This window comes from Penaeus japonicus, unplaced genomic scaffold (assembly GCF_977035675.1).
Source record: "Penaeus japonicus unplaced genomic scaffold, GWHDUDI00000001_assembly GWHDUDI00000013, whole genome shotgun sequence".
NCBI classification, from domain to species: Eukaryota; Metazoa; Arthropoda; class Malacostraca; order Decapoda; family Penaeidae; genus Penaeus; species Penaeus japonicus.
Genome location: NW_028234415.1, coordinates 28731153 through 28742369, shown reverse-complemented (window position 1 = coordinate 28742369; position 11217 = coordinate 28731153). Strand labels below are relative to the sequence as shown.

Here is an 11217-nt window from a genome sequence, read left to right as displayed (position 1 = left end):
AACAGTGCAATGATATTCCCTGCTAGAATCCCCAGAAAGAGTGTTGTTCATCAAGCTAGAGAACATTAATTCCTTCGACTGTAATAATGATGATAGTAACAATCGTGATGATTATTATTTGTAGCATTATCATCATTTTTGTTATCAGTATCATTATAATCACATTAATTATTATTAACTATATTACTATTATTGATTTTATTACAATTGTATTCTATTGGTATTACTACTTATATTACTATAAATTATATTACTATCATTACTTTCATTACTATTATAATACTATGACATTTGCTATTATCATTATCATTATCACCATTATTATGGTCATTACTATCATTATTATCACTGTAATTATTACGATGATAATTACTCTAATAACGATTATCATTGCTGTCATTATTATAACCTTTATTATTGTTATCATTATTTTCCTTAGTAGTAGTAGTTTATCATTAATATTTCAATTATCATTATCGTTACTATTACCATGATAATGGTAATCATTAACAGTATAATGATAATTATTACCATGACAATAATAATAACATAGTAATTAATAATAGTAATGATAATGATAATGATGATAGTAATACTGATGATGGCAATAACAATGATAAGTATAACAATGATGATAATGATAATAACAATTATGATATAATCATAATGATGATAATGATAATGATAGTAATAATAATAATAATGATGATGATGATGATTATGATAACTATTATTATCATTACCATTATCAACACAACATTAATCATAACTATAACAATAATGATTATGATAATCATCATGGTCATTAACAACATTATAAACATTATCATAACTAATATGGCTATTGATGCTAACATGATATAATAATACCGGCGATATTATTATGACTCTTTTGATCATTTTTGTTATTCTAATTACAGTCACTAAGCACTATTATCAATATTATTACATTTTTTTTGTTATCATTATGAACATTATCATCAACATCATTATGATCGACGAAATTCATTGCGACAAATGGAGAAGAAAAGTATGAATGAAACTGAATATCTAAGCGACGCAAGGGATGTATTTGACGCGTTTCGACGACAGTCATCACCGAAAATTCATGTATTTCCGATGTTGACTATCGCCGAAACGTCGGACTGTCATTATGAAGTTCATGGTCATTATAATTGCAATAATGATCAATATCACGTTTTTATTAAAATTACTATATTTGATAGTTATTTCATTTGCATCGTCAAATTATCATAATTATTGTAAATATTTTCAATTTTGTTTTATTACTATTAGTATTGATAGTAATAGTGGTAATAGGAGTCCCATCATTATCTTTGTTATTATCATCATCGTCATTACCATTGTTATCATTATTACTTTTCACTATCATTATCATCACCATTGTTACTTTTCATTATAATATATATTATTATCCTTATTATAATTTTTCATTATTATGGTGATCATTGTTACTGCTAATATCATTATCATCATTTTCAGATTTACTTTTTTATCTTTATTACATCCTTATTGTCCATACTATTATTATCATTATCATTAACATTATTATTATCATTATCACCATTATTATTGCCATTACAATCATCATCACTATCATCCTTGATGTAGTTATTGTCATCATTATTATTACTATCATTACTATTACCATTATTATTATCATTATTATTGTTATTATCATTATAATTAGTCGTAGAAGCAGTAGAAGCAGCAACAGCAGTAGTTGTAGTAAAAGTAGCTGTTTCAATATTGCCAATATTATAAGTATTTGTATTTGTATTTTTTAAATATTAATTTACGCCAGGCCAACCCCTCGTTCACCCACCATGACCCTGAACCTTAAACCGGTATACCAGCTTACACTTTGCACACGGGCAAAGGTTATGACTCAGATATGAGATACAGAAACGAAATAATTAATATGATAAAAATTCGCAATACAAGATAACGGGGTAAAAACTAGACATTGCATTATTGATATGAAAAAAATAGGTGAAGTGAACCTAGGGCGATAGGAGTACTTTTGTAAGATAGGATAGTATACTGATGCCATCAGTATCACGTGCATTGTTTAGCTTTATTTTTTTGGATTATAGTATAGTGTATATATATATATATATATATATATATATATATATATATATATATATATATATTTGTGTGTGTGTGTGTGTGTGTGTATGTATATATACATATATATAATCATATATGTATATATGTATATATATATTTTTTTCCTTTTTTTTTGCTAAGCTTCAACATTCCATGTCCTGTCATTTTAGAATATTTGATTCATATATTACTACAGAATTTATTCTACTCTAATTAAGCACTATACATTCTTAAACTCTTATCAGAATTATTGTTTATTTGCATAAGAATTATGCCAAATTATATCGGGGGATATGGAAAGAACGAGAGTATTCATTTTAGCATATGTGTTACAGTTCATAGATAGCATATTCGAAGATGATGATGATAACACTGATAGCAATATGAGCTGTATTAAAAGAATATATATGTTCATATTCTTTTATTGGCGGTTTGTGAATGGCTTGTTCGAATTCCTTGGCGGGAAAAGGGATTCCGGGTGCTGTTTACTTCACGAGTCAATGATTCGTTCCTTAATGAAATGGAACTCTTTGGAAGATTGCGTCATTTTTATGATGAATCATGGTCATTATTATGATACTGATTCAGGATTAGGAATTATTAAGACTAGGAGATGATAGATGAAAAATCAGGTTTACTAAAACAAAAGGTGTGCTTATGTTGTTGGAAAAAACCGGTTTGTCTGAACTAGGAAAATTTGCTAAATTAGAGGTGGCTTTATGACAGATTTCTTCTGATTAATCTAGAAATCTAATGGAGATAAGGTCTGGATTATATATGATTTAGATATTAGTTAGAACTATTTTACTTTTTATCTGGAACGATTTTAATATGATATACTTATTTACTCAAAAAAATTATATCAGTATGTTAGGAATATATGCCGAACTTCTGAAACAAAAATAGATATAATAGAAAAGTGTTTATGAGATAATATAGACGTATTTATAGAATTATGTGAATAAAACAGAGATTCAAAGAAAAAAAGCTAAGAGAGCGCAAACTGGAGTTTAAACGCCCTAACTGCAAGAGCATGGCGGGTGCCGTGTTGATGTCGGGTCGAAGAATATTGCAATTATGTGTCTCACTATGTTTTATTGTTGCTCTACAGGCCTCCAGATTGAATGCTCCTCGAGTCCTCTTGCCTTACAACCATGAAATACCATCGAACTTCACATTGAAGGTTTATGAAGGAGGATGTTATAGATGGTGAGATTTTCAAACTCGTTTCGTACCATGATTTGGTATTTATTTTAGTTTACTTAAATTTTGCTCATATATTCAAGGTTTTGTATTCACTTTAAACCCTTTTGTGGAAGTTTGACGTCTTGCTAGAAATATGAAGTCATGACTTTATAATGTTGATTGGTGTAGGCCTACATTAGGCATTTTAATATGTGTTCGTTTCTGTAGTTGAAATACTTATTTTATCAGTTACCGGTCAAATAGTATAGCTTGGTTTCTTATTACTGTTATTACAATCCCAACTTATTCAGTTGTTCTTGGTTATACTTTTATTTCAATCCATTTTGATCTAGAGAAGGGGTTTTCATCCTTAATACCCTTTTGAGCATTCTTAGTGTCGTCCATATACCTCCTTACCTTTGTAATAGGTAAGAAAAACATGCACAGAATACAATTACATTGTTTACATCCATGAGTATTGAAATGAAAGAGCAAGTGCATAACCAACATTGTATACAATCAATTCCACACAAAACTAAAGATAGATTAAACAATGCTTCTCTTGTGGCTGTACAGCACTAATTTCAAGGTTAAGACACTGATTTGCAAAAACAAATACTACTCTCTTATTACAACAGCTGCATAGGGAATCAATGAGATGGCTGAGACTGTTTTTGATTGACTAGCTGCCACACTAGATGGTATAAGAACCTAGGAAAATTCACTGCAAAAGGCCACTTAGCCCACACGAGGCAGCTCTTGGATTCGCACAGAAACAGCGCATCAATAACTGAAAGTAAAGCTACATAAGTTGTTTTTAAGGTCATGATATGCAAAAGATTAAGAAATCAGTCCACACATTACACCCAACCACACCACACCCCTAATCACATCACAATCAGCCACACAAACGACTTCACCCAATCCCGATGGGCCCGGCGATAAATGGAAACCCCCTACGCCAGGACTATGCAATATTGCATCGGGAACGTCACACTGGTGTGTCGCCCCATCATCTGGCATTTAGCCGTGTCACACGGGTGTGATGCACCGTCATCATAGCGTTAATGATACAAGAACTGGCTCAAATATTTTAACTTTGTAAAGTCTTGAACAACATAGAATATGAATTCATCTTTACTTGTGGTTGACCAGTTGATTTAAGTGTAATTTTTAATAGATATTGTCTATATATTGATGTTGTCTATATATTGTCTATTGTTTTTGTCTGAGGTCTCTTCATATGTCAGGAATCTCTGACATTATGAAAGTTAACCCTATGACGATGGTGCATCACACTCGTGTGACACAGCTAAATTCCCGATGCCGGGGCGTCATGCCATTGTGACGCTTCCAATGCAATATTGCAATGGCCCGGCGTAGGGGTTTTCGCGTAGCGCGTGCCCCGTCGGGAAAGGGTTAATAGTTTATTTCATTTGCTAATAGAAAAAATAGATAAATCAACTAGGAATACTCCAATTCAACTCAATCAGAAATTAACTCTAACCCAATGACGCGGGGGCGGTTATGGCTCTCCCCTGCCAGGGTATTTTGAGTGTATAGGCCTAGTGCCTTGGGCTGTTTGCTCGCTCTGGCCATGGCCACCCACTGCACACACAGTTATCTGTCGTGCTGGCCATACAAAATGCCTTGATGTGATATTTTGTTCTTGGTGGCAAGTGCTGCTACCACATGGAGTAATATCACATTACCTGTTGTTAACAGGTTAAAGTGTTATTGCCACGATCAAAATTTTAAAAGGATGATAATAGCTACCATCACTAAAGTTCTTTTTGAATCAGTGATAAGAAAAAGATGGAGATTTTTCCTGTTGTAAATATGGTCCCAGTGTCATAAAAACAGTTAAAAAATAGATGTGCCTAACCACATTTTTACTTTGGTTAGAGGAGTAAAGGAAGGGCCATTATCATCTTTTGAGACATTCAATTTTGCATTAGTATATATTTGCATAGTTGAAATTCTTGAGGTCAATGAAGTATTTTATTTTATTGTATTTTTTCTTAGGTCATGCTCAAGAGATGGTGTGGTCTCACTTGAGGAAGATCTAAAAGATGGCTGTGCAAGTGTAGTCCATGTATCAGCCATTTGCAGATCTCCTTCACGGCAGACAGCCATCATACTGGCACAGGATCCTGGTAAGTGTGTGATATGTGTACGAATTGCTTATGTAGCAGATAAAACTGGAGTGTTAGATTATGTCTTTGATATTTCCCTCTTCCAAAGAGAGGTTTTGTAATCAGTCTTTTTTATATATTTATTTAATTCTTTATTGGTAACTTAATTTGTAAGTAGTATAATGCAAAAAATAACTCATGAAATTGTGATGAAAATCAGTGGATGAGATGTTTATTACCCAGTACCAGTTGATTAGCTTTTGATAATTATCCTCCAGTTAGACAAATAAATTTTGAGGACAATTGGCCTTTTTAGTCATAAACCTGTGTTCAATTTACACCAAGAATGTGGCTATCATGCCAAAGATATCCAACTTTGTCATATTTATGGATTTTTGGAGTAAGTTAACTTATTGCGTACGGATGTCATGACAGGTGTCAATGCATACATGACGTGACATCGGGAGCTGCTCATAGTTGAAGCGCACACACACTCATGAAGTATTATGGCTGTAATGGCACTAGCTCTAGAGCTACAGGGTTCCAAAGTCAGCCTAAACTTGCATTTTATTATGGATCTATGGAAAAGTATTGTTTGGCCTAGGTTGTGCTACCCAGAGGGTGGAGAAAACCCTTTCCCTGTCACTCTAATTTTTAGCCAGTGCCACTAGTGTTGTCCTGATGACCATTTGGTCGTTAGGGGTTAGGTCTGCAATGAGTTAATTGGATTTCATAATTAGATAGATGAGGGTAGATTAACCCATTCACGCCGGGGCCATTCCGGCTTTGCACGATCGCTATACCGAGGTTTTCGAACGCATCATCCGAACGCTTCGAGATTCTCGGGCGCACGGGCCGCGAGCCTGGGCTGCCCGCTCGCTCACCCCGAGTGCCCGCCTTGGCCAGATATCTCGTCGGCGGCGTCTGACGCGAAAACCACGAAACGTATCAGCACGTCATCCGGCGTGAGTGGGTTAAAAACTAAAGGTATAGGGTGCCTTCCTGGTTTGCTCTGTTAAAATTATTATAGCAGTTTTTTGCTTATTCATTTTATTGTCTTAGCTATTTATTTCCATTGTGTTTATCAATTCCCCTGAAACAAAGAACACCAAAACTAAAAGTTCTCTCATATAAAATGCTGTCAGATGTTATTTATAATGATTGGAAAAATAAGACCAAAGCTGCAAAAACAGTTGTCATTCTAAGATGTCAGTGATATGGAAACTTTTCAGTGAGTGGTGGTCTTCTTCGATGTGATGTCCTCGTTGATGCTATCCATCATCTAGTGATTGTTACAACCACCAGAGAGCTTTATGTGGAAGAAGCACCAGAAGAGTTTGTGGTGCGTGCTTATGATGACCAAGGTGGGTATTTTTTCTCTTTTATTTTCTCAGTATGATAATGGCATTGTATATGGGTAGTTGCATTATTATTTGGTGACAAATTTGCATTATTATACTGGAATCTAGTTTATCTTCATTGTATAGAGAGTATTTTATTACGACAAAGAAGAAACTTTTTTGTGTACAAGATATTTAATAATTTCGTATATTTTTTTCAGGAAATGAATTTTCTACCTTGGAAGGTATTGAATTTATATGGGAACTTCAGACTATCACAAACAGAGAGAGTGTTGTGGCAGCTCATACCATCCTTAGGTTCGTGTTTAGAAGTTTCATGCTGATAAAGTTTGATGGATTGATAATTAAGATAACACTTCCCTTTTTTTATTTGATATTTTGCTTTTCTTTTTTCCTTGTGGAGCTTTATTGAATATACCTGTTAATTTCCCTTTTTAATTTCTGTCATGGCAGTTGTTTGATTAATTCATCTTTATTAAGTTCCCTGAAAATTAATAATGTTTTAAAGATGGTTTCTGATTAAGTTAAATAGCAGTATTTGTAGTTGAATTACTTATTTATCTTTTTTCACCCAAGGAATATAAGCATGTGAAAAGAATTTTTACCATTAATATTGTGACAGGTTCCTGACATATGAAGAGTCCCCATACAAGGTTCCTGTGGCCATTGAGCCTTTGGAGGCAAATGGCCGACGAGGAAACATGATTCTGATTGAAGGGAAACAGACAGGTTCAGCTCGAGTGTCTGTGAGGGTAGCCCATCCCGCATACAAGGTTTGTGTTGTGTGTGTAATAAGTGTAAAATGTAGAACAAAAGTTTTGAGTGAATGTGTGTGTGTGTGTGTGTGTGTGTGTGTGTGTGTGTGTGTGTGTGTGTGTCACTTTTATGTTATATATGTTACTGAGACCTTTGTAGAAAAAAGCAGCTTCAGGTTATAAAAGCATACACATTTGCATATTTTCCATTTTGTATCTTTTTGTTTATTTTATGTTTTTTCCTTCTTTTCTATTCTTCATTTTCTTTGCTTTTTCACTTCATTTTTTTTTTTCTTTCTTTCTCACTCTTATTCAAGAAAAATAATTTATCATAATTTTTCTCAACAGGATTTAGCCCCAGCCTCAGTTGACCTGATGGTTGTGGCCAACCTCCTCCTTGATCCTGTAGATGTGTATGTACTCCCACACACTGCCATTCAGTACACTGTCTCTCAGCTGAAACAAGGTCATCTGTCTACAATTGATGTCCGGGGATCACAGCATTATTTGCAAGTAAGTATCTATTTTTAAAAAATTTTGTTGTTGAAAATAAGTGTTGAATTTTTCATATCCATGTATATGTTGATCAGCACATATGCTAGTTCATATGCAATCTTGAACACATTTTGATACAAATATCTTTTGCATGCAAACACAGAAGATAATACTTTAAAGACATGGACACAGACCCTTCTACTATCATTGCCAAAGTGTTTATTGTCTTTGTCTTTTAGGTGGAAGACAATGAAATTGCTCAGTTGAATGATGATAGCATTAGCATCACTGCCCTGAGTCTGGGTACAACACAAGTAAGACATGGTGTTCATTCTCCTTAATTGCATGTATACTTCTTGATTCATTATTAACTGTCTTTTATTGATATATAAGCAGTGTTGATTTTACATTGGTATTCTTGAAAATATATTTTGAATAATCTACATTTTCCCTTTATAGGTCATTCTCAAGGACAAAAATGTAGCATCTTCAGAACTAGTGAAACAGCCAACTGCCACAGTCCATGTGGTTGACCCATCGTATCTTACAATATCCATAGCTCCACACTACAACCCTGCCCTTGTTCGTGGAAGACACTATGCTTTCATTGTCAATGTGTATGACAAGCACAACAACAAGATCTTCTTGGCTGATGTATGAACCTGTTTTATGAAGGACTTTCAATATTTGTTATTGTGTACATATATAAACAGTAATGAAAGTGTGAATATTAAGTGTAGAGTATCAAGATAGTTTAATTATATTTCTTATTATAATTTGAATTTTTCAGAATATTATGATTGAAACTACAATATCTCCAGATTATTTCACTGTTGAGTATGTGTCCAAGAATGGCTCATATGTATATGGTGTCCCAATCAAGACAGGAAAAACTAAAGTTCAGGTATGTGATATGTTTTTAGATATATATCTACTATATCCTGTAATTAATTTCAGTTATGTTTTTTCAGCAAGATTGTATTGACCATTATGATCCTGATGCTATTGACAAGAGGAGAGATTTGATTATTGGCACAAACCATAATGAAAGAGGAAACCATTCCATTGATTGGGATTGTAGTATATTGGAAAGTCTAAGCAACTGACCAGATTTGTAATAGTACTGTAGGCATAATCATGTTTACGTTTTGTGTAATTGATTAGGATAAGGCTTCCTTGCTCTTCATAGATAGGAGAATTAACTGTGATTAAGATTTTCACAAAAGGAAAATAATTCCAGTGAATGTCATTACCAGTTATGATAACATATTTGAATATATATGTGTGCATACACAATTATGTATGTACATTAGATATATTTTGGATTGATAGTATTGGGTTTTAAGTTTTGAGCAATTATTTCAATTAACAAAAGAACAGAAAGTGATTTAATTTGTTTCATCAGACAATCATCACTTTGTTTTTCCATAACCAACTCGTGGGTATTTCATTATGTATTCCTGATCAAATCTTTTCCATTGTTTTAGATATTTTATATATTACACTAGATATAACATGGGCATTCTACTCAGATCACTGTTACTACTGTATTCTCATATTATTAGTTTGGTAATATGTCAATTTTGCAACAATATCATTGGCAGTATAACTTGACCATTTGAATATTGGCACAGTATGACGTTCAATAGCACATCAAATATCCATTAATTTGATTTAACCCATTCATGACGGAACATGTTTTCACCTACTTCTGCTTCCACCGAGAAGATAACAAATGCGCAATGCTTCGTTCCAAGATGTTTTTTCGCTGCACAGGGCTGCACTGAACCTTTCTGAGCGTTTTTCTCCCACCCAATCATTATGGTTTGCATGATTGTGTCTACAATGTAAAGGCATGTACAGATATTGCCATGTTCAGAGGAGTTATTTTAGTCAAAAAAACATGTTACAGAAATGCTTTTCTAGTGTTATTTTATTGAACTTTGCCTATATTCTTCACTTTTATGTGATGATGCCAATGGAAAGTGGAAGCAATCTTAGTAGGGTATGAAAAAAGATGTTTTATATTTTTTTTCTTTCTTTTTTTCAAAACAAAAAGAACAAAATAGATAATCACATATGTACATATGAGTATGTACATGAACCTCATGATGTGACGTGAAATGACATGACATGTCATCATAGGTGAATCGACAATTAGAGATAATCGTTTTTTTTTTTTTTTTTTTTTTTTTTTTTTTTTTTTTTTTTTTTTTTTTTTTCTTTCTTTCTTCTTCTTCTTCTTCCTTTTATCCAGCCAATCACATTTGATTTTGCAATATATATATGTGTGTGTGTGTGTGTGTGTGTTTTTCTTTTTTCTACTTTACTTATATCACATTCCATGAAATTTAAACACCTAACTAAAGTAAGAAAGACTAGGAAATTATGAAAAATAATTATATTTAAGAACAATCTAGGGTTCTATTGCTGATGTTTCAGCAAATCACAACTGGCTCACCCAGAACTTGGTGAGAAAAGGCACGACATTTCAGAATGCCACCCGTGTCTAGGGATATTTTCAGACCACGTGATAGGAACTCTACCGCCATGAATGGGTTAAAGCAAGGAAATATATGAAAGTCAAGAAATGTTTAAGATCACATTTCTAGTAAAAGATTATTATTATATTCCCTTCATATATAGTTACACTGTAATCACATAAATCCATTATAAAGTATATAATGTGAATTGCCTACAAGTCAGATTGAAATAATCCATCTTAAAATATGACATAATGTCACATGTTTATAAATGTGAAAGTTTTTGAGAGGTACTTATTTGATAGAGAATACCATGTCATAAATTGCAGTGAATGGGACACATAAGATGGTCATTGGTCCAATATATTTTGTTCTTTCCTGATCTTTACTTTCAGTATTATTTGGATGTATTTGCTTTTGTTGTTTTATAACCTTATCCACTTGTTATTTAGACATGACACTGTTTTAATTCACAGGCTACACTCACTGCAGTGGAGGTTGGCAGCAGCATATTGGAGATAACGCCACCACTTAAAACAAGTGAAGATTTGGAAATATTTGACCCTTTGTCTGTTATTCCCCCTCGCACAGTCTTGCCTTGGGACCCAGTGACTAAACCGATGTACAGTGTCAATCTTACTGTAAGTACACTTGTTCTTTAGGCTTATTA

General features: G+C 33.2%; 1 protein-coding gene across 1 annotated transcript in view; it reads left to right on the top strand.

Moving 5' to 3' along the window:
* The first annotated feature begins 3151 nt into the window (after positions 1 to 3151).
* Gp210 (nucleoporin 210) overlaps positions 3152 to 11217 on the top strand; it is a 37535-nt gene continuing 29469 nt past the window's right edge. The window contains exons 1-10 of the mRNA XM_043023598.2: positions 3152 to 3342; positions 5344 to 5474; positions 6686 to 6817; positions 7015 to 7111; positions 7437 to 7587; positions 7918 to 8082; positions 8304 to 8378; positions 8524 to 8718; positions 8855 to 8968; positions 11024 to 11188. Of these exons, the coding sequence (XP_042879532.2) occupies positions 3167 to 3342; positions 5344 to 5474; positions 6686 to 6817; positions 7015 to 7111; positions 7437 to 7587; positions 7918 to 8082; positions 8304 to 8378; positions 8524 to 8718; positions 8855 to 8968; positions 11024 to 11188 (1401 nt within the window). The 5' untranslated portion in view covers positions 3152 to 3166. The remainder of the gene's footprint in view (positions 3343 to 5343; positions 5475 to 6685; positions 6818 to 7014; positions 7112 to 7436; positions 7588 to 7917; positions 8083 to 8303; positions 8379 to 8523; positions 8719 to 8854; positions 8969 to 11023; positions 11189 to 11217) is intronic.